The sequence below is a fragment of the Cyrtonyx montezumae genome, unplaced genomic scaffold (assembly GCF_038088225.1).
Source record: "Cyrtonyx montezumae isolate F1298 unplaced genomic scaffold, pur_monq_1.0 scaffold_13, whole genome shotgun sequence".
NCBI classification, from domain to species: Eukaryota; Metazoa; Chordata; class Aves; order Galliformes; family Odontophoridae; genus Cyrtonyx; species Cyrtonyx montezumae.
In genome coordinates, this window is record NW_027071859.1 from 8901665 (window position 1) to 8925751 (window position 24087).

The window sequence follows — 24087 nt, forward strand, 5'->3', positions numbered from 1 at the left end:
ATATAAGACCGGTGCAGAGATGACAATAATGGTGCCACATTTTATCCAGCTATCAGGCTGATTGGGATCGTGGCAGGTTAGCCACTGATTTCATGTGGAACAAGTGAACAGCTCACATCTTCCTGCACTGTTTGGCTGCAGACCCAGCGGTGCCCAGCTGATCATCCTCCCCTTCCTCACTGATGGCTTTGGAGGGACTATTCTTCTTCCTCAGGTAGTTCTTATAAATAAGCCCAAGATAGATTAATGGGGTGTTCTCCTGATTTAGAGAAAGGAGAGAAGCTGGCCTGAAGGCAGAGCAAGAAAATCAGTCTGCCACAGAGCTGCAGGGCTGTGCATCCTGCCCCCTGGCTCCTACCAGCTCAGATCTTGCCACCAGCCCTCCAAACCAAGCACCAAAGCTGCTCATGTGGGTGAAGGACCCAGATGCACAGAGTAGGAGGTCTCAGCATCAGTGGGTTGTTTGGCTTGTCCCTGCTGGCATGGGGCTGTGGCTTTGGTGCTGCAGGGCGCCAGGACATCGCAGACCCACAAAATCCCAAAACTAAGGGGCAGAAAAGCTTGCAAAAAGGAGGAGGAGGAGAAGATATGGATTGTGAAAGCTGATCTCTGAAAAAAAACCCAAAACATTAGGTCATAGAGCTTGCTTCCATGTCCACGGACTTAGCTTGAAAAGCAAGCAATCCTCTGCACACACTTCATCATTAGTTCACCTAGGAAGTATCCCATCCTTACACTGCTGCCTGCAGCTGGAGCAGGAAGGGAGGCACGTGCCTCAAAGGGCAGCACGCTTCCCGATGAGTGATTTGTTGATCTCAGAGTGAAGCTGAGTTCCTGAAGGTGTAGGAGGAATAAATGTTTTACCAGCACAGTCTAGCTCCATCAGTCCTGATCACTAATAGGCGTTTGCAGACTTTCAGTGCTGTTTTCAGCTCCTCATTTAGAACAGAAAAACAAAGTCACTTTCCATGACTGACAGCTATGGAAAATAAAACCAGCTGTTTAGGCCACAAAAACAGGCCCAGCGTGAGCACCAGCAGTGACTCAACTCCCTCTCTCCCCTTCCCTTCCCTGATTTTGCCTCACTCCTGGCAGAAGGCATCGGCAAGGTGCAGGCAGTGAGCAGGGCTCAGGTGTTGTGCATGGCCCCGTGTCTCCTGGCTGCATCCTTCCCACACAAGCCTGCCCTGGGGTGCAGCTGTCCAAATCATCCTGGTTGTCTTCCCTGGTTGGGAGGAGCATGTTATATTTGCAGCCGTATTGTTCCTTGTGACAAAACCACCATTAAGCACAGGCAAGAGGGTTCAACAGGATTAATAGTCAAGATTAATAGTCCAAGAGCTTGTCTGCTTGTATGCTGCACCACAGCGATGACGGATCTCCTCTAGAGATGCTCAAGAGAAAAGCAGGGACTGAAACATCTCCCTAGAAGTCCAGCTGGAAATTTTCCATCCGTTAAGGCTGATTCACAGAGCGGAGCGTCCAGTGGGTACAGTTCCTCCAAGAACATTTAGGAAAGGTTAAAAACACAGGTGCTTGCCAGGACAATTAACACTTATCTTCTTTCTGAAAAAAGAAAAAAGAGAACCCTCAGGAATGACTGGGAGGTGCACAAGAAATGTGTGAATGTCAGTGACAAACACGCTTTCCTCAGCACAAGGTGTGAGATTTGAACACGTCCCACTTAGGAACTGATTTGATCCGATGGCTCCTTCCAGTTTGTATAGGCAGGAAAACTTTGCACACAGTGATGTAGCAATGTGCTTTTCCTACTCTAGGGAAAAGCTTTGTTAACTTTGGCACGTTAAATAAGAAACCTATAGAAGGGAAATCAGACTTCGAGTGCAAGAAGGTGAGCTGTTTGAAATACAAAAAAAAAAAAAAAAAAAGGCTGAAGGGCTTTATGGGAGATCGTAGAAACCACCAAGGCTGGAAAAGACCTACACAATCATCCAGTCCAACTGCCCACCTATCACCAACAGTTCTCACTAAACCAGGTCCCTCAATACACTGTTCCTTGAACTCCTCCCTGGGCAGCCCATCCCAGCCCTGACCATGCTTTCAGCGAAGAAGCATTTCCCAGCATCCAGTCTGAATCTCCCCTGGCACAACGTGATGTCAGGAAGTTCTGCAGAACAGTGATGAATGTTAGGAATTCTGGACAATGTAAATCCTGCAGGTACTGTGGGTGACACACCACCACGAGCACGGCTACTTGCATAACATTTTGCAGACGGGACAAATATCACCCATTGACAATGGCTGCTCCAAAAGTAATGCCTCCCATTTATTTCCGTGGAAACAAACAATGGATACAAAGAACACAGTAACACCATTTGATAGAGCAAATTCTCAGCTACAAAACAGTTTTTCAACAGTCACCACCGTTAGCTTTGCGCTTTTACCCACCATGAATAGAGAGCCTGCATGCCGTGCTCTTAAAAATCTGTGCCAGAGGTGACCCATAGCTGCCATTGCTGAAACTCAGTAGCAACCACCTCACTGTGCTCACATCTGCTGTTTGTTCTCCAGAAATGCTTAACAAGTGCAGATGAATGTCAGTGGGTGCCATTTTTTTTCTGCATGGCGGAGTTCAGTGACACACCTTTGCTTCATCCGCACCTCCACGTCAGATGCCATTCTGTCAGACTGCTCCTCTGCTGCCATCTGTCACACAGCAACAACACGTAACAGGATATTGGTGGGAAGGCTTGCCTTCTGCTGCCATGCAGCTAACGTCCACCACACTCATGTTCACTGGTTTAAACCTGAAATGTGCCAGTTGTTTTCCCTTTGGGATTACATGTGTATATTTGTGTGTTCATCTTTCAGAGCAGCTGCACAGCTTCTGTTGTTGATGGTGTTAGACGTGCACACCGAGCAGTGATGCTCCTCCATATCTAGCTCCAACTAGACGATCTTTGAGGTGTCTTCCAACCTTAGCCGTGCTCCTTTTCCCTGTGAGGACAGGCTGAGAGCTGGGGCTGCTCCGCCTGGAGAAGGCTCAGGGGAGACCTGAGAGTGGCTTTCAGTCAAAAGGGGCTGAAAGAAAGAAGGGGGTCAGCAGGGTCTGTTGTGACAGGACAAGTGGAAACGGTTTCAAACAAAAGGAGGGGAGATTTAGATTGGATATAAGAAGTTGTTTATAAGAAGGGCAGTGAAGTGCTGGCAGAGGTTGCACAGAGGTGCAGTGAGACAATCAAGGTCAGGCTGGACCAGCTCTGAGCACCTGATGCAGCTGCAGCTGTCCCTGCCTGCAGCAGGGGAGTTGGACTAGACGGTCTTTAAAGGTCCCTTCCAACTCAGGTGATTCTGTGCCTCTGATTCTATGATCTTCAGGACTGCTGAGGCTGCAAATACCAACTGCTCATTTACTGCTATAAGAATCTCAACTACAAAAGGATGGAGTTTCATTTTTCGGTTTGTTTGTTTTTACCCAGTGTGACTTCACCTTAACTGTTCATTTACATCCTGGTCTGAACCTCGCTTTCTTTCCATGGGAGAAGAGCAGCTGCCACCAGGCAGGTGGTGCTGCCGTGGAGAAGGACCTGGTTGTGCCACTCCAAATCCTGCAGCAGGAAGAGCCCCACACACCAACGACCATAGGATCTCCCGCTGAAAAAAAAACAACAACAACAAAAAACCCAAACCACACAGCACAAAAGCTTGGGAGCAGGAGAAAAGGCTCATTCAGTGCCCTCGGGGGTCCCCAGACTGCCACCGCCTTCCCATGCCCGGGGGAAGGGACATTATGGTGCAAATGAGCCCACCAGGAAACACACTTTGTTTCCAAATTCCTCCCTCTAGCCCTTGAATGCGGGTGGGGGTGAATGGCCTGAAAGCAAGGGAATCGGGCCTTCATAGCCAAATCCCACCCGCCTGGTCCCTTTTAATGGGAACGGGGATTTTACACACTCGGGCTCGTGATGCTGTGGCTGCAGCCATCCCACAAACTTCCTCGCCCTGAGGAGGCCAACCACTCCCGTTGGCCCAGCTGTAGCAAGTCCCACTCGTGCCTGGACCTCAACCCTTCCCACCTCCAGTGTTCCAAAGCTGTGCAACCAAGAAAGAACGGGCTGTGTTAGTACTCAGCTCACTATAACCTGACAGGTGAAACCTAAAGTTTATTTTCTGCATTCAAGGAATAAAATCCACGAGGGATTACAGCTGGTGGCCAATTCTGGTAAATCTTCCTCAAAGTACTGTGTTTGTTTTTGTTGGTGGTGGTTTTTTTCCCCCTCTCATTACAGGGAATTTGCGTCCACTCTTTACTGAGTTGCTAAACCAGATTTGCAGGCTACCCCACACACTGCGAGGCACACGGAGCTGGGGGATGGTACTGCTGCAAAACCAGCAGCCGGACCAGGAGACTTCAACTTCTGCTCCCACTGACACTTGTGCAACCCCACTGCAGTACGGGCAGCCTGAGAGCTTTACAGAAACTGCCACAAGCCGTGGGGCTCTGGCTCCTGCCACGAGAAGCCCCTTTTGCAGAGGCAATCCTCAGCCTGAGCAGGGTGAAGGAGGGTGCACCTTTCCTCAGCGTGGGCCTGTAGGCGCGGCGCAGAGCTTCCCACGTCCTGTGCTCGTGGCAGGAGGAGGCAGACGTGGGGTGGGTGACCAGCTGAAGACAAGCTAGGGTCCACACAAAACTAGACCACTGTCTGAATGCAGAGTGCATCAGCCTGCCCCGGGCTGGGGCCCTTGCTCTGGGGCCTGCTCAGCCCAGTGGGGCTGAGTAAGGGGGGGCAGGATGAGCCACACCTCGGGAGGCTGATGAATCCTGGCACAGACCCCAACAGGTGGACAGCCTCCCCAACTCTTGCTCACAGCCCCACAAGCAGCACAGGAAGGTCATGCTCAGTTACAGCTGAAATGCACTTTCTTGGTTCCCCCCCTCCAGGCAAGGTTCCGTAAGCTCCTAATATTCACAGATGTCGCAATTGGTTTAAGGCAAAGGTTCCCCGTGCTGATTTTAATGCCCCTCTTGGGCACAGGGTGGATCAGCACTGCCGTAAGGCCTGGCTGCAGGGGCACTCATCTCGCTCAGCATGCTTGGGGTGCACTGCGGAACCTGCTCTGGCCCCACTGAGGGCAGCCCCAGAAATCACACCACCACCTCCTCACAGGTCAGCATAGAATCTTTTAATACTTTACATAAAAAAACTGCATACACAGTTCGTAGTTTTTATGTAAACATCATGTACAGCTCAGTCCTCGCCATGTCGACGCCTTAAAAACAAACAAGAAACAGTCTCAGTACCACTGTTAAGGGAAGGAGAGAAAGGGAACAACCAAGCAGGGGAATCTGTTCTCTGACCCAGAGAAACGCAGCATTATTTTCACCCAGGTCTGCCACCCAGTGAAAATAAGTTTTAAATAAACCTAAATTCTTTAATCTGCCCTTTAGTGTGATGTACTGAATGCATAAAGAACTATGTTTTCATCTTTTTTTTTTTTAATTTCCAAGGCAGAAAAAAAAAGCTAACAGTGATTTTCATTACTTGTGTTGAAGTCACACTTCACAACAAGGCCCAGGTGAGGTTACCAGGTAAGAACGTTCCCAACAGCGCAGCGCTGAGCGCAGATGACAAGTGCATTGAGCATATAAAAATAAAACCCAAGTTGTGCAAAGTCATTTCATTGCAAAACCAACTTTTAAATAAACCCAAATCAACACGTTTGCAGAAGACAACATTAAACGAAGAGCAGGCACCAAGATCATAATATGGCAATATCACTCAGTCCCCCTCGCTCACCCAGCCCCACCCACCAGGAGGGCAGCATCCAGCAAGGAGGACAGAGCAGCCCAGCGTTACTTCCCAGCCCTGTGACTCCTGCAGATGGATTCAAGGCTCGTGTTACCAGCAGGCATCGATGCTGGGCAAAGCTCCCTTGCACAACAGAAGCCCCAGCTGGGCACCCCCTCCCCACCTCACTTTAAATAAGCACCCCCTGCACTACCCCAATTTGCACAAGACAGAAAAAGTAAAATATATACAGGCTTTGCTTGGGATGAGCCTCCCCTCCCAGTCCAGGTCTTCAGGGCCAACTTCGACAGCAGGTCAGGCCACAACACCTGTAGGAGACGCTAGGATGCAACAAGCAGCCCAAAAGGTGCAGCCCGTTCTGCAGCTCGCCCAGGGGGAGGCACATGCACGCAGGAGGCAGAAGTCCCTTCGAGCATCTCAGCTCCACCGCTCTCCTCTTACAAAAGAGAGGAGGCCACCTGGGAGCCGCAGGTGGTGGGCGCAGGCAAAGAGCTGGGTGCCATGTTTGCTCAGTCCATTCGCAGCAGCTTCTCGTTGAGAGTCAGCAATCAACTTGCAGGGGCCGGTGGTGGGAGAAGGCTTCTCCCCACCCGATTCCCAAGACTCAGGGCATGCAATCCCCCCCCCCCCCTCCCTCCATCCCGACGGCTGAGCCAGCACAACCCATTTCGGCTAGGGGAGCGCACTCCCTCCCTTAGCCCCCACCCCCACTCTTCGCCAGCCCCCAGTTGAGGGGACAGGCAGATGCTGTGTGCATGCGTGCCCCAGCTCCTCTCTGCCCGCCAACAGGTGACCCAGGCACCATGCCCGGCCGCGCTCCAGCCGCACCCTATAGGACCTTGCAGCAGTTGATGCAGCCGTTCTGAGTACCGTAGCGCTTCTGTAAGGCCGCCCGGGTGGCGGTCTCAAACACCTCCCGCACACCCTCCTTGGTCTTGGCCGAGCACTCCAAGTAGTCGTAGGCCTGGATGCGGATGGCCATGGCGCGGCCGTCCTCAGTGCGCACGGGCTCCTGCTTCATGCGGGCCAGCTCGTTGCGCACGTGCTCGTCGTTGCGCAGGTCTTTCTTGTTGGCCACCAGGATGATGGGGACGTTGGGGCAGAAGTGCTTGACTTCGGGCACCCACTTCTCCGGGATGTTCTCCAGCGAGTCCGGGCTGTCCACAGAGAAGCACATGAGGATCACGTCCGTGTCGGGGTAGGAGAGTGGGCGCAGGCGGTCGTAGTCCTCCTGGCCGGCCGTGTCCCACAGGGCCAGCTCCACCTGCTTGCCGTCCACCTCGATGTCGGCCACGTAGTTCTCAAAGACGGTGGGCACGTAAACCTCGGGGAACTCGTCCTTGCTGAAGACGATGAGGAGGCAGGTCTTGCCACAGGCGCCGTCCCCCACCACCACCAACTTCTTGCGGATGGCGGCCATGGCCAGGCTCGCCAAGCTGGCCTTGCCGTGCAGCAGGACGATGGCAGGGCCCTCCTCCCCGCGGCCGCCGCCTCCCGCTTCTTCTCGTTTCTCACAGGGCACCGTGGCGAGCCGGGCCCGCGCAGGCAGGCTCCCCGAGCTTGTACCGCGTCTCCGTCCCCTGTCTCGGGGACGCGTTTGTGCCGCCGGTCCCGCCCGGCTCCGTGCAACGCTACGCGAAGCGATCCGCGGCAGCCGCCAGCCGGACAGCAAACAGCAAGTATCACAGCAGCTTCGAGCCCTCTCCGCGCCGCCACTGCCGCAAGCAGCGCCCCGGCGCCGCTATTTAAAGGCTCTCCGACTTTCCTAATATAGCCAGCCAATAGGAAGGCAGAGAGTGAGGTCATCCCCGGCGGGGAGCGTCGCGATTGGCCGAGCCCTGCGGGCGGGAGGAGGGGCGCGCGGCGGGGCTGAGGGGCCCCGCGCTGAGGGGCGGCTGAGGGCGGGCGGGGGCTGCGGAGCTCTGGAACGGTGTGCGGTTGCTGCGGGCGCTTGGATGCAACAAAAACCTTCGCTTTCGGACGCTATTGAAAAGACGCGGGGCTCGGCCGCTTCCTCTCCTTTCCCGTGAAGGGAAACCTAACAAACTTAAACCGAAGTTCGAAATAAAAGCACACTGTGAAAGCGTGGCCGTAGCGTGCAGCTGTTTCCTCTGTAACATCACGAGCCCGCACAGCCCTTTTCATGGGGCCCAAGTCCAGTTCATGTGCTGAATAACGCGCCGCTTCGTACGCCTGCTGCTTCCCAATTGAAGCTCTTTCCGCCGTGCTGGAGCGCCCCCTGGTGGCCGCCCGCTGCCGCCGTCCCCCGGCTCAGGAGCGGCGGAGCCCCGGGGCGGCTGCGGGGAGCGCTGCGGGCGTCCTACAGCTGCGGGGCGGTGCCGCTTCAATACGCCTCCGACTTCTTCCTTCCGTGAAAGGTAGGGAAATATGTAGCTTATCTATATCAAAGCGCACAGCTCTGTTGTTCACTCAGAGTGCTGCTATGTGCCTCAGCGTACAGAAGGCAAACTTAAACAGCCCTCATGCATACCCCTTAACTCGTGTAGACTTTGAGACAGGGTGGCCTTATCCAAACAGTCTGCTCATCTCAACTTCAAAGCTGAGCTCGGGAAATGTTCTGAAGAGCTCTGACTAAGCCAAGTCATACCCACAGCAGGGGTTCTTCTAATTGAGTAGTGCAGACGCAGTTCCTGTACTCAGGTATGGCCTGAGCCATAACTGGTTACTTAATTCACTAGTAAAGTCTTCCACACTGAAGCCAGTGGGCCCCAATTGAGACTTAGATGTTACCTGTTACTTAATAATGGCCTGGGTTTCATAGGTTGTGTAAATTTGCTACATGACACCTTTCCCCTGCAATGGGGCCCATAAATATCAGAAAGCCTCATCATCTATTTCCCCAGTTTGTTTTTGCACTGAAGTTGCAGGAAGCACTGTGTGGTACATGCACAGAGCTAAGTGGGAGCAAAGAGGCCTTAGTTTATTTTCTTTTCAGTTACATTTGCTTCTCTGGAGCATCCTCTTTTCAGCTCACACATAAAAGCATGAAATGAGTCAGTTCTGAGAACGGTGGAGAACTGTACATAGGAATCTTTTCCCTGCTTAGAGCAGGAGTCTGAACAGTGTTACAGCGCTGTGAGTGCAACACAACTGCAGCAGTGCTGTAACTGAACACAGTGGATAATAAGCTGTCCTTAGGCTTCTTTCTTCAGGCATTTGCAGAGAGCAGAGATGGAAAAGCTAGAAAGAAAAATACAAGAACAGGCTCTGGGATTAGGTGTCTTTCTTCTCACCTAAGGGTTTTGTTTTGTTTTTTTTTACAGGACCAATTCTGCATTCAAGCATGGCTGTGATCTGGAAGGCTCCAAAAAGCGTAACCACTCTATGTTGTAATTTTTATATTTCCTGATCAAATTTGCATGATATGCTAAGCTATACTTCTTTAAGCAAACTGAAACTTTACTTCCAGTAATCCCCTAACATACAATCTCTAAGCAGAGAGTTTATAAGTTCTGCACCGCATCCATCTGTATGACTGATGAAGAAAACATGAGCAGGAGAAAGAGGACACCATGTCTTTGCTTTCATTACTTGTGCTGGTGGTTTTGAGATTAAAACTCAGCCTCTTGCATTTTTACTTGATCTAATCCAACTAGCATTTTTTTATTTTTGAGAAGACAATTACAGTTTGTTACTGGAGATTGTTTCCAGATTATATGCCTCCTCCCTGTTCTTTTTGCTAAACAGATTTTCTAAACGGCATGTCTGTAACTGAGATAATTTATGTTCATGTATAAATCTGCACCAAAAGCATGAAAGCTCAGTGGGGAAGGTGGTCTTTCTCCTTTTTGTTAATAAGTAGGCAAGTAAGTACATTGCCTGCTGTGGCATAACATGCTGTGGGAGCCGTCTGTGCCAGTAATGGCATAACAAGTCCTGCACGCTGACTTGTACTGTAACGCTAGCAACAAGCATCCTGCAGTCCTCATGTGAGGCTTCTCAGTGAAGGAAGGGAAGAGCTTGCTAAATATGAGCAGTTCACAGTCTTGCATTTTACTTGCTGCACGTCAAAGGAAGTTTATTGCTTTTTAATGTCCCTGCTGAAAACCTGGATTTAATTCTCAGATTCTTTTGTGATCAGTGCAGTCAGGAGTCCAGGCTGATCTGCCTAGAAACTGGAATCCCAAGGCACAAAAAGAGAAGGTGAAGACCTGTGTATTTTTGCTTAGGGCAAAAGAGAAACACAAATGAAAGCGCATCATTCCAAACAGGAAATGCCTTTATTATCCAAAAGAACTCTGCGGGACCCACTGGCATTGCTCTTAGAAGCAACGTAAATGAAGGTGCCAAAATCCAATGACTTCCATTTTGTCAAGTTTCCCTGACAAGATTATCAGACTTCTTCTTGAATGGGACACAGGAAATATTGTCTGGCAGAGTAAAATCAGACCACCATAGAAAACTGATTGCTGTCTTGTCTCTGTTCTCACAAACTGAAAAAAATAAATAAATAAAAAAATCAACAACAAACGGGTTCCCAAAAAGCCCTCAGTTGAAGAACTTTTCCGTTGCTCTAAGATATAAATGTGCTGACTACATAACTGTATGTCAGTGGTTCTGTATCTGCATCACCAGTAATGCCTTTGCAAACAGTTCTCTCTGCAGAGAGACCAAATCAGTCCATCTCCGGTTCGCTTTGTTCTCAGTTGTTAGTGGATGAAAACACCTTGCAGTCTTTGTCTACCAGGGAATCTGAGAGACTATAGGGGAAATGTCCAATAGCAACAAGGCATCAGGGAGTTCAGCTTCCTCACTAGGGTCCATGATAGTATCTATAACTAAACAGTTCTTTCTCTTTAGACTTTCTAGTTGATATATCTCATTCTGCTGCTTTGAGGATGATAAAACACTGGAAATGGCTGCCCAGAGAGATTGTGGCCTCTCCTTTCTCATCAGTATTCAAAACTCAACCCTGGCGGAGCACAGTGTTGGAACAGGTGATCTCCAGAAATCCCTTCCCACCTCATCCCTTTTTCGATTCATTTCTGTGGCATGCCTCAGCAGATCTGAAAACCTTAGGGTCCTGCACTCTGACTGTCAGGTCTCCTCTTTTACTATCTAGTACCAGCAGCCCCAGCCCTTCAAAGCAGGTTGGCAGACTTCATACTGAAATATTTCACTCAGGATGAGTGCAACAAGAATGAGGAAATTCCTAAAGCAAACATGCTATGATGTGTTGTGAGTTGTGTAACTTCCACTTTGTTACCACTAAAGTAAGGTTCTTTAAAAAGCAATGTCAGTGGGTTCTCTTTGGTGATTGGTTGGCTATATTAAGAAACATCAACCCATCCCTTTAAATACAGTGTTCATTGTGACAGTCTTTGCAGAGTGGTGCTAAGTTCTCTGTGGAGCAGAAATAACAACCCCAGGAAGCTGATGCGGCAACAATATTTGAAGAAACCAGACCCATACTGAATATAAAAACAGAGAAGATTGATGCTGGAAATTAGTAAGTCTAGCACTTCTATCTCGTGTAAAATGTCCATGAGTATATGAAGAGAGAGAACACTTTCTTAACTACCATATGACAACTGATCTATGAGCAATATTTTTGGATACATAATAATGTATGTATTTTTGGATACATAATAAAAATCAAAAGCACAGTGCTCTCAGTTTCAGAAGATTCTTAATACTAGAGAAATGAAAAGGGCAAAAATCAGGAAAGAAGGGTAAGGCAGAAGTGTGGAAAGAAAAAAAGGAGAGAAGGGGAAGAATTCCAAACTAATGTGACTCCTTCTCCTTCGACCATCCACAGAAGAAGAATAACCCATTTTGTACTTCTTTGTTTTGAAGGAATGGCCGCTGTTAGGAGAAAGCTTACTGTAGCTGGAGATGGCAGCTCTGGTGAGACATGCCCCTTCTTCTCTGTGTCGCAAGCAGCTTCCCACATTCTATGAGCAAACCCTGTTTGACACGTGTGCTGCTGACATAGAGGAAGATGAGGCTATGAGCCAGTTAACACTACAGAAGGAAAAGCTTCAGCAGCCAGGATTGGGGCATATGCTTACCTGGAGTGTTCTGCCGAGACAAAAGAAGGTGTTGATACCACCCTGGATATAATTATTCATTGTGCATTAAATGAGAAAAAGAGGAGAAAGAAGCGCTGTAGGTCCTGCCAGATTTTGTAAGAGGCATGAATGTTATTTTGGTTTTGGATTTCATTATGTGGAAGGGTAAGTAGATGTCTTTGATGTTGTTGTGTGGGTGCTATAAGGGCTGCTTTTACACTACAAGGTGAAAAAAAATCATTTACGTAGATGGGAAGTCTGTAAAGTCTTCCACTTGAAAAGTTGGATTTGTTTCCTTCTCCAAATTAGGCCAAAGAACACAGTCTTAGGTTTGAGTTGAGCACCAGTCTTGAGAAATGGAAATGAACAAGCTACAGTTCTTCACAGTGTTGCCTTGGTCAAGGGAGATATACACAGACTAGAACAAGAACCTGTAACAGCACCACTGAGACAATCATGGGTGCGTGGACTTCAGCGAATCTAATCCTGACTTCCTGGTAGCAAGGCTTGGTGGCAAGCAGCTGTGCTGAAAAGATTTACTAATGTGCACTCCCTTCCATGTGCTTCTTTGAGGGATGTCCTTAGGGAAGAGTCACTACACAGACACTCACATACACATGTATTCAGTAGTCTGCTGTGCTAATAGGAGTGGCTTTCTGACTGGCAGAGCAGGTCTGACTTTTCCTAGGATTCATTCATATGCCTGACCTGGCTTGGTTCCACAAGTGCATTAGGGATGCAGTGTATGGCACAGGATGCAATGAAGGCAGTGCTGTGCGCTTCTTCAGGTGCAGGTGTATCAGTTTACCCAATGAACTCCAATAATGCAGCCTGGTTCTGAGTTAAGATCTCTTTCTTGACACAATTCTTACCATAAAACGAGGTGAAGAGACATGACTTCAACTTCTAAAACTCTTTAGGAATCTTCACGGTTTGAATGCATCTTTAATCTTCCTACCTTTCCTTAGCACTCAGAGACAGAAGACATGAAGTAAAGGGAATGCCAGCAACCACGCTCTCTGCTTGGCAAGTCATTGACAATTTGGAAAGGGATTAAGACGTGCTGTCAACTGAAGCAGAGCATCTCAGAGAAGCACACAGTCAAGGCAAGGTAGAAGGACATCTCCATACTCTTCCCTTCTCCAAAGCACTATTTGCTGCCAGCCCAAGGAACTGATTTACAGACTGACTTCAAAGTGCAAGTCTGGGAGATAGAAAATAATGTAACTGGGATTTGGAGACAGATGCTATAACAGTAAATGGACATAAAGAAGTTCAAAGCTAACTCCTGATAAAGGGGCAGGGCTAATTTAGCATAACTGTCTTGAACTAGGAGAATGTGCAAATGTAACGCTTTCCTTTGCTGACTTACCCAGGGGTGGTTTCATCACTCAGCAGCTTGTCTAAAGTTTCCCAGGGGAAAACAAAACAAGACTAAACACCAAATGTTAAGCTGTTATGCAACCTGCAGCTGTACCCTTCCCAAACTAGTTTTCCCAGATGAAATACCCAGTAAAATACACACTTAATATTTTTCTTACCCATTCTGCCCACCACCGTTTTTCTATTGATGGTACCATGGATAGAAGTGCTAGAGTGTCCAGATATTGAAGGGGTTGCTGCTACTTTTTACTGGTAGGTTTGAGTAACAGATGTTTTCAAGATTATACTTTACATTCCCAAAGAATCTCTGAGAGCTCTCCAGCTTGAATTACGAATCTATGTCTTGGTGAGAAAGTGTTTCCATTTTCAAAACCGAAAAACTTAAATTGTTGCCTTAAGTAAGTGTGAACCACCTACTGCATGGAGTTCCTGTTTTTCTTTAGTCATTTTCTTCACCCTTTCCCTTTTCCCTCCAGAAACGATTTTTCACCTCAATTTCTTCCCCTCTCTGTAATAATCCCCTCTGTGCAATTTGATATTGTACCCAAATATAAAACTGTTTTTCCCTTCCTCCTTGGATGTGTGTTCTGTGCATAATGCTCTACAGATTCAGGTAATGACATACATAAGTGCATTTCAAAGAGCTGTATTTATGTAGATAGGTTCAAATTGTTATTTCCATTTTGTATGTGTGGGTGAGGAGGATTAGACTGCAGATAGGTTAAAGAATGCAGGTGTCTCATGTGCTTCTGATGTGGGGTATTCAACTGGAGAAAGGTGGTTTTGCAAAGATGCTAAGCACTGTGCTCCCACTGCTTGGAAAGCACAAACCACTTTGGTGAATCTGAATTTACACTCCCTGATGCTTAGTAGGATATGGGTCAGCATATTGGCCAGAATCTGTTCTCAATCCAAGAGAACAAGTAATTTTTTTTTCTGAAGAAGGGTGCGTTGCTCAAGAAGAGAGTAGCTGGTCAGTGGCTGTATGTTCAGGTGGAGGCATATCACAAGTGGTGCCCCTCAGGGGTCCAATTTGGATGGTGCTCTTCAGCATCTTTATCACTGACCTGGACAGTGGGATCGAGTGTATCCTCAGTAAGTCTGATGAAGACACCAGGCGGAGTGGTGCAGCTGATACAACAGAAGGAAGGGATGACGTCCTAAGGGGCCTGGACAGGCTTGAAAGTGAGCCTGTGTGAACATAATGAGGTTTAATGAGGCCAAGTGCAAGGTGTTGGGTCAGAGCAGTCCCAGTTATGAATATAGAGAGGGAGAAAAACTCATTGAGAGCAGTGCTGCAGAAAAAGACTTGGGGATTCTGGTGGATGAAAAGCTGGACAGGAGCCAGCCTTGAGCTTTTGCAGACCAGAAGGCCAACAGTATCCTGGGCTGCAGCAAAGGAGGGGCAGCCAGCAGGGAGAGGGACAGGATTGTCCCCCTCTGCTCTGCCATCTGGACTACTTTGTCCAGGCCTGGGGCCCCCAGCACAAGGAAGACATGGAGCTGTTGGAGCGAGTGCAGAGAGGGGCCATGAAGGTAACCAGAAGGCTGGAGCAGCTCTGCTATCCAGACAGGTTGGGGGATCTGGGCTTGTTTATCTTGGAGAAGGGAAGGCTTTGGGAAGACTTCACTGCAGTATTCCAGTACTTTAGCTTAGAACAGGAGGGAGTAACTTTTTATATTGCCAGATAGTAATAGGACAAGAGGGAATATTTTAACTAAAAGAGGGGAGATTTAGGTTAGATGTTATGAAGAAATTTTTTACTCAGAGAGAGGTGAAGCACTGGCTCAGCTGCCCACATTGTTGTGGATGCCCCATCCCTGGAGCTGTTCAGGGCCAGGTTGGATGGGCCCTGGGCAGCCTGAGCTGGTGGGCTGCAGCCCTGTGTGTGGCAGGGGGTTGGAAATGGATCATCTTTAAGGTCCCTTCCAACCCATTCTATGATTCTACAAAATTAACTGAGTGTTCATTTATCATTCAGCAGGGCTACTTCAAAGATGAAATACATTTCTTCCCCACAACAGCTGAAGATATATGTCCAATTAAAACAGCAGCATACTATTTAGACTGTATTATGTGAGTAGGATGCTATGCACTACAGTTAAAACAGAGCTTATTTGCCATGTTAGGGAAACAATTGCACAAATAAATGACAAGTCCTTCAAAAGAAAGAAAAAGAAGGAAGAAAGAAAAGAAAAGAAAAGAAAAGAAAAGAAAAGAAAAGAAAAGAAAAGAAAAGAAAAGAAAAGAAAAGAAAAGAAAAGAAAAGAAAAGAAAAGAAAAGAAAAGAAAAGAAAAGAAAAGAAAAGAAAAGAAAAGAAAAGAAAAGAAAAGAAAAAGAAAAGAGAAAAGAAGAGAAAAGGAAAAAAAGGAAAGGAAAGGAAAGGAAAGGAAAGGAAAGGAAAGGAAAGGAAAGGAAAGGAAAGGAAAGGAAAGGAAAGGAAAGGAAAGGAAAGGAAAGGAAAGGAAAGGAAAGGAAAGGAAAGGAAAGGAAAGGAAAGGAAAGGAAAGGAAAGGAAAGGAAAGGAAAGGAAAGGAAAGGAAAGGAAAGGAAAGGAAAGGAAAGGAAAAAAGAAAGGAAGAAAGAAAGAAAGAAAGAAAGAAAGAAAGAAAGAAAGAAAGAAAGAAAGAAAGAAAGAAAGAAAGAAAGAAAGAAAGAAAGAAAGAAAGAAAGAAAGAAAGAAAGAAAGAAAGAAAGAAAGAAAGAAAGAAAGAAAGAAAGAAAGAAAGAAAGAAAGAAAGAAAGAAAGAAAGAAAGAAAGAAAGAAAGAAAGAAAGAAAGAAAGAAAGAAAGAAAGAAAGAAAGAAAGAAAGAAAGAAAAAGATGTAAAATCCCTACTCAGCACTAATAAGGCAGTATGAGAGAGCAGTTTTCCATTTGCAGTGCACAGAGAGCATGTTTTTCATCTCAAAAACACACATGTGCAGTGCACAGTGCAGAGCCTCGGAAAGAAGGAAAGTTTGAAGGAACAAAAAGCCCACGTTTTATTTCCTGTTGGTGGGCTGTCCATGGCTTGTTTCTGGAATGGACTGCAAGGAGGGTAATATGTCTTGCTTAGCAAGACCATCTTCTATTTAATATTAATTTCCTGTGTAAATATTAGGTCTTTCTAGTAGCCAATCTCTCAGCCTACCTGCTAATTCATCTATTTACTCTAAATTGTAATGAGCTGGAAGCATCCTGTATTTTATGAAAATAGATTCTCTTAGGCTTTTGTCTCAGTTTTCTTCATAATATTGTTTTGCCACTTAATTGAATTCATTGCCTGAGACGTACTGCATCTATTTTAAATAATTCATCAGCTTAGAGTGTTTCCACTCAGTCACTCACAGAATGACAGACTGAGACAAGAGCCTGTAATTTGTTATTGTGTTTTGATGGAAATAAGGAGTTGGATTGTGGTGTTCCCTCAAAGCAGCTTGGAGGAGCATATGAAAAGGCAGAAGGACTGGAACTTGATTTGCCAAAACTAAATTTTAAGAATCATTAGGACTTTAAATCCTCCTCGTTCAGCTTTGTTGCTGCCCGTGGGCACGTGCCTCACTACAATTACTTTCAAGCTGCTGATGTGGCAGTCAGCTGACATTTCAGTCTCACGCCAAGGGTTCAGTGGGCTTTCACAGTTCCACTACTTTCAGCCTCTCACTGCCTTTTATGCTGTAAGTGTATGTGATTGATCTGATATTTCATAGTGGGGAGAGGTGGAGGCAGGACTGGGCGGCCAAGAGGTTCTCAAGTCTTTTCTGCAGAGCAGAGCATGAACCCTGTGCTCCATTCCCTAGCAGATGCTTTCTGCCAGCTGCCTCCTGGGTCAGTGAGACCCTGTTTGGGGTGACTGTCCGCACACCCCTTGGGCTGTGCCCGTTCAGAGGCAGACTGGTAGAGGCACATCTGATCTGTGGATCACCAGTGACTGGTCTCGGGCACCTGGGGTCTTTGCAGAGACTTTCTACCCTCAGCTCAAACCCAATACTACCCAAGAGAGCATGTTGTTTCAGCCTGCTGAACCCAGCAGCCCAACAGAGGTGAGGCTGCTGCAACTCTCTGCTCCAGATCCGGCTGTCAGTGAGGCTGTGAGTGTTCTCCCATGCCCACAGACATGCATCATCAACACACATATATGTGTTTATAGACCACAGAATCATAAATCATTTGAGTTGGAAGAGACCCTTAAATACCATCTAGTCCAACTCCCCAGCAGTGAACAGGACACCTACAGCTCCATGAGGATCTCAGAGCCCCATCCAGCCTGACCTTGAGTGTTCTCAGGGTAGGGCATCCACCCCCTGTCTGGGCAACCTGTGCTAGTGCCTCACCACACTTACTGTAAAAAACTTCTTTATATTCAGTCTGAGTCTCCCCTCTTCTAATTTCAAACTACTTCCCCTTGTCCTATCACAACAGACCCTGCTGAAGAGTCTTCCCTTTCTTTCTTACAGCCTCCCTTTACATACTGGATGGCCGCTCTCAGGTCTCCCCAGAGCCTTCTCCTCTCCAGGCCGAACAGCCCCAGCTCTCTCAGGTCCCTCCCCGTGCCACTGTGTTTGTGGGCTGAGTGGTGCTCCCTCACCACCATGGAAGACACTCTGGGGTTTTCCTGCTGCTGTCCCGTCCATCACTGACTAGTGCTTGCCACCACTTACCCCTGGAAGGAAATGAAATGTGGCTGTGTTTAAGGCCTTTGGCAGGAAGATGCTGCATAAACATTTATCAACAGCCATATGGAGAAGAGCAAGCTAATAAAAATGCATCATTCGGAAGGCACTCTGACTACCAGTTTTCTGCAGGAGGGTAAATTTAAATTAGCATTGCACAGAAGCACTCCTCAGCTATTAAAAATGATGATGGGTCCAGGTACATTTCCAGTGACCTGCTGTTAACACGGTATGTTCTGCATTGGTACTAAATTGCCAGCATTTGATGGGGCTCTGAAACACAAGAGAGAATGCTCAGACCTTTCTCTTCATTGCAGTTCCACAAGAAAGAGCACTCCAGCTCCTGCCCACACAGCCGAGCTCAAGCCCCACGAGAATCAGCCAGCCCCTGCCATGCTGGAGCACACAGCCAAGGCACAGGCAGAGGGCTCAGCAGTGAGTGGCATTCAGCACCTACATCCTCCTCTACAACCCAGACAGCTTGACTGCCATCACCAGATAGACTTGGCTTTATAATTAAACAAATATTAAAAGAATACCCTAGTAAGAAACAGCAAGCTGTCAGGTCTAGTAAATTCTTCTAACAGGAGATCTTTGCAGACTGTCAGTCTGTCAGTGAAGAAGTTAACACAGTGCCAGCATCATGGGTTCATAGGTTCATTAGGTTGGAAAGGACCTACAAGATCATCTAGTCCTCCTGTCGCCATCCTCCTATCACCATCCCTACCCACTGAACTACTAAATCCAATCCCTTAGCACCTCATCTAAACGCTTCTTGAACAGCGCTAGGGATGGTGCCTCAACCACCTCCCTAGGCAGGCCATTCCAGTGCCTGACCACTCTTTCAGAAAAAAAATGTTTCCTCAGGTCTCATCTAAATCTTCACCAGCGCAACTTGTGGCCATTCCCTCTCGTCCTGTCGTTATTTATCAGGGAGAAGAGGCCCACCCCCCTCCTCACCACAACCCCCCTTCAGGAAGTGGTAGAGTGAAGTGGTAGAGTGCAATAAGGTCTCCTCTGAGCCTCCTCTTCTCCAGACTGAACAATCCCAGCTCCCTCAGCCGCTCCTCATAAGACTTGTGCTCCAGACCCCTCACCAGTTTTGTTGCCCTTCTCTGAACACGCTCCAGGGCCTCAATGTCCTTCTTGTAGTGATGGGCCCAAAACTGAACACAGTACTCAAGGTGCGGCCGTACCAGAGCTGAGTACAGGGGGATGATCACCTCCCTGCTCCTGCTGGCTACACTATTTCTGATACAGGCCAGGATGCCAGGTCCCCCAAAGTGCAGGACCCGGCACTTGGTCTTATTGAACCTCATCCGATTGAGCTCAGCCCAGCTGTTCAGCCTATCCAGATCCCTCTGAAGGGCCTCCCTACCCTCAGGCAGATCAACACATCCTCCCAACTTGGTGTCATCTGCAAACTTACTGAGGGTACACTCAATCCCCTCGTCTAGGTCATCAATAAAGATATTAAACAAGATGGGCCCCAATACCAACCCCTGGGGGACACCACTCGTAACAGGACGCCAGCTGGACTTAACTCCATTAACCACTACCCTCTGGGCACGGCCCTGCAGCCAGTTCTCCACCCAGAGAAGAGTGAACCTGTCCAGGTGCTTCTCTGTGTGCCCATACATCTGATAGCAATGGCCCACAGGCAGTACAGGGTCGCTCTCTGCTCGCTGTGTCTCTCCAGGAGCCTTCTACCCAGAGCAGGGCCTGATCCTTGCCTGCCCTACTAACTAAGCTACAAATTAGTGTCGTACATAAATGTTATTTATTTCTAATTAATTATTAAGGCAGTATGTAACAGCACTCGAGAAAGATCATATTGGTATGTATCTGGATGCAACACAACCCTCCCTAAATCATGCTGAAAGCTGATTTCCCTCCTGCAATACAGCAAATTATGTCAGGCTTAGTGCTGGTACATAAGGAGAAAATTTGTTACCCTTCTGGAAAATCAATAGGCTCTTGGCAAACTGGGTTGGGAGCTGTTAATCATCCCGAAGGCACCATCTGCCCATGTGCCGAGGCACAACAGCAGAGGCACAGCACCACCTGCAGGAGGGCAAAAAGCAGAGAGGACCTGCCCTGCAGAGCAAGGGTAGGCTGGGGAGCCTGGAGAAAACTCAAAGGGCGTGGCTGGGTTGGCAGAGGGTATGTGGAAGACCTGGAGATGAACTGGGGTGCAGCTGGTGCTGGCCAGCACAGCCTGCTGTGCTGGAGTTGGCTCCTGGGACCTGGGGAAGGGACCCTCCTGCTGCTGCTTGTTCCGTGTCTCATCCGATGGGTCTGTGCCTCTCCCCAGACACACCTGGGAGCTCTGGCAGTCTTTGGAAAGCTACACCAGCTCCAGAAAGCCAGCTGGTGATGGCTGGGAGCAAGCAGCAGCGGCCAGCTTGTTCCTGCTCAATATTAATCAGCACTTTTCTGAATCACAGACGTGGCTTTGTCTGTGGGGTATCATCTGTGAGATTCAGAAAGCAGCAGGAATTAATTCAGCTTGGGAGCGCTGAATGACTCAGACTGCTGTGAAAACACCCTGGGGCAGAAATGAGATGTAGGGTAAATTCACCCATGGGGTAGCTCTCAATGGACTTTAGCTGAGGATAAATTTAATTTGCAGAAGTTAAGAAAATGTTATTTACACTTTCTAAGCAGCATTTTAATATGAAATATTCAAATGGATAATCAAGAGACCCTTAATGGGTTGCATTTATTGAAAGGTTTTGATTTAAATTCCTCAACCTTGGAGTCCCAGGCACATTTCTTTTCCCCATACCAATTCCCAAGCTGAATTTTCCTATTGCACTAATGTATGAAAATCTGATTTCTCTGAATAAACATAGAAGATAACACAGCTCTGATATTAGGTTACGTGCAACCTACCCAGTGCTCTTGCTGGGGGGTGTCTGGAAAAGCAGGATGCAGCTGTCAAGAGTGCCTTGATGAGTCTGCAACAACAGAGGGCTTCTGGTGCAGCTCCCAAGGATGGGTCCAAGTTATAAGAGCCCCTCAGGCTCCTCTGACTGTGCTGCCCAGGAGGAAAGATTGAGGTGAAGGATTTAAAATGCTGAGCCACATGGAGTGCTGCTTCGGCTCTCAGTGCAGCAGTATTTCATTGCAATCAATAAACATTTCATCATAATTTCTGGCACGGGGCAGAGAGGCTGTAAGGAACCCAGGTTCCTTCTTTGTCCCCTTCCTCTGCTTTCTGTAGGCTGTGAAGCATCGTTGTTGGTAAACACATCAGGGCTTCAGTGTTTGAAGAGGGAGACATGGGGCAGGAGCTGCAGGAGGGCAGCAGGCAGTGGTTCAGTCGTGTCCCCATAGGATGCTGATGCTGGTGGCCAGGAGCCAGGGAAACCTGGTGCCAAAATCTGGGGGAGGACCTGGAAGAATTCTTTCTCAGGGCAAGGTCTCACACTGGAAGCCACAGCTGGATCCCATTTGCTCCTTTCAGCCTGCTTGGTTTAAAGCTTTGTGCTTAAAGTGTGGCAGGTATTACACTGGGTCAGGATTCCTTGTATTGTGACTGTGGCTGTTTTTTCCACTCCCAGACAGGGATATTTCCTCCACCTTTTCACCTCAGTTCTCATCAAACTCTTCTTCCATTGGGAGTTCCTCAGCAGAGGGCCATGTAGGCTGCAGTGTTGTCCCTGCTCTGACAGGCTTCTGGCTCTTCCATGGCTTGGTCTTTCAGATCCAGGTTCACAGAATCACAGAATTGTAGGGGTTGGAAGGGACCTCCAGAGATCACTGCGTCCAACCCCCTGCCAAAGCAGCTCCCTAGCCCAGGTTGCACAGGTAGGCGTCCAGGTGGGTCTGGAACGTCTCCAGAGAAGGAGACTCCACCACCTCTCTGTGCATTTCCCTGCTCTGATCTCATTTCCCTCTTCTCATCCTTTTGCTATTCATCAAACCTCAGGAAGAAGCCGAAGCCCAAGCTAAAGCAATCCCCAAAATGCCAGCGTGTCGTCCCGCACAGCATGAATCCACAGGCAGGATGCTCAGCATCCCAGCAGGCAGCCTGTGTCCCAGGGCTGGAGAACAGCCAGATAACACATTGTAACTGAAGCATTCACTGCTCGAAGTAGTAGCAAAGGACCAGCATCACGACCAGCTGCTGCTATTCACTGTGCTTGTAGCCTTCCCAGGCCTTCCTGCAGTACAGCTCTGCCACCAGTCCTCTGCTGCCTGCCACTGGCACAGTGGAGAGCTGGATGCTGCGGGGGACTCCCATCAGATGTGTGCCACTGCCATCTGCCGGATTGCATTCCTTCTACAAACATATCTGCATGGCCCCCAGGCCTGGACACAGCACTCCAGATGTGGCCTCACAAGGGCAGAGTGGGACCATCTCCTCCCTGTCCCTGCTTCCTCCCTGCTGGTGCAGCCCAGGACACTGTTGGCCTTCCAGGCTGCAAGAACATGCTGCTGGCCCCTAAGTCCTTCTCCTCAGGACATCTCTCAGTCCTCTCATCACCCAGCTGTATTTGTGCTTGGGACTTTGCTTTTGGCCTTGCTGGACTTGGTGAAGTTTGCACAGGCCCATCCATCAGGTCTGCCAGGGTCGCTGTGTGGCTGGCAGCTCTTTATCCTCCAGCCTACTGACTGCACCACTCCACTTGGTCCTGTCTACAAACTCGCTGAAGGTGCACTCAATCCCACTGTCCACGTCATCAACAAAAATGTTAAGTAGTGCCCATCTCCATACTGACCCCTGAGGAACACTGCTCATCACTGATCTCCGCCTGGACACCGAGCTGTTGATTGCAACTTGAGTGTGACCACGCAATGGGTTATGTTCTAACAGACAATCCAGAATGCAAAAACAGAAAGGAAAGGAACACCTGAAGCAATCTACTCCGTCATTTCTGAGCTTCTGGGTGTGTGTCTTTGCTGCTCAGGTGCTGTTCGTGTCTGTTTACACTTAGGAAATTCAGGTGTACACACCAAGACCTGTGCACACAGGAGCGCTCTTTCAATCTACTTCCCATTTCCCCGTTTCTCTGCTCATTCATTGACTGTCATCTTGCAGAGCACAGCCCATGAAATTAAGCAGTAGGAATTAATGACCAACCTTTAGAAGAAAAAGATGATCGTTTATCTGTCATGAACTCAAGCCACAGTTTCACTGCTTAATGGACAAATTTGACACGACTGCTCGATCCTCAGAACAGAGGGGCTGTTGCATTACCTTTGGTCACACTGCTAGCTCACCAACCTAAGACCACCCATTTATTTTCCAGCCCTGGGTCTTGATCCACCTTTAGCAGAAGTCATCCCATCATGTGGAATGAGTCACACGCACAAAGACCCTGATGATATTCAACTAACTATTCCACAAAGTGGGAGGCTGAGCTCCCTCTGAGCTGCTACACTGACTCATCCCAATGGGAAGATTTCTCACATTAATACAAGCATCGAGCATACAAAACCAAGGCCTGCCCTCACCTGGCACTGAGTGAGTCGGAGCCCTCAGAAGCGTGGAGCTATGTGACAAGCTAAGGCTGGCTTGACATCTGGCCAGCAGCTGGCAGTGAGTGCTGCAAGACTTGAGCCTGAATGATGCGACAGAATGTGCTCTTAGCAAATGCATGGATGGCAGTGTGTTAGAGGGAGCGGCTGGAATGACAAAGAGCGGAACCGCAGTCCAGAGGGAAATGGAGGGCAGTGCTGACATTCCTGTTTTCCTCAGAGTGTAGGATGGAAAGGTTTGAGCACAGCTCCCAGGGCGATGGAGCACTGGCACAGCTGCACAGAGAGGTGGTGGAGTCTCCTTCTCTGGAGACGTTCAAGACCCACCTGGACGCCTACCTGTGCAACCTGGGCTGGGGAGCTGCTTTGGCAGGGGGTTGGACTCAGTGATCTCTGGAGGTCCCTTCCAACCCCTACAGTTCTGTGACTCTGTGATCTGGAGCTCCTGGGCAGACCACCACGATCTCACAGTGTGCACACGAAGGCAGCCATAGGGCTCTGCCTGACATCTCGTTTGTCTCGGGCTGTAGTAAGGAACAGTAAGGACGCGCTGCCTCCTCCTGACACTTCTATTGCAAATATCCAACGAAGGAAAGAGAAGTTCTGATTTGCATAGGCTGGGGTTGAAATAAAGAAGCAAACATTTTGAAAAATGAGTGTATGCATGTATAACCACACACGCATGTATTTAAACCTCCCACCCAAGGAGAGATGAGCCTGATGTGGATTGTTTATGTTCATGCCGTGAGAAGGCTAT

The 24087-nt window shown here is 48.3% G+C and overlaps 2 protein-coding genes across 2 annotated transcripts; one reads left to right on the plus strand and one right to left on the minus strand.

Annotated features, from left to right (window-relative positions):
• Window positions 1–6506: 6506 nt before the first annotated feature.
• On the minus strand, window positions 6507–7443 carry RHOB (ras homolog family member B). Its single transcript, XM_065730671.1, has one exon. The coding sequence runs from the start codon at window positions 7189–7191 to the stop codon at window positions 6601–6603; it is 591 nt and encodes a 196-aa protein (XP_065586743.1). The 5' UTR covers window positions 7192–7443; the 3' UTR covers window positions 6507–6600.
• A 4147-nt stretch (window positions 7444–11590) lies between these two features.
• LOC136045299 (ras-like GTP-binding protein rhoA) lies at window positions 11591–11926 on the plus strand. The gene is given in 3 exon segments (XM_065731132.1): window positions 11591–11664; window positions 11666–11735; window positions 11738–11926. Coding segments are annotated over 3 exon segments (330 nt in total). The 3' UTR covers window positions 11924–11926.
• The last annotated feature ends 12161 nt before the right edge of the window (window positions 11927–24087 follow it).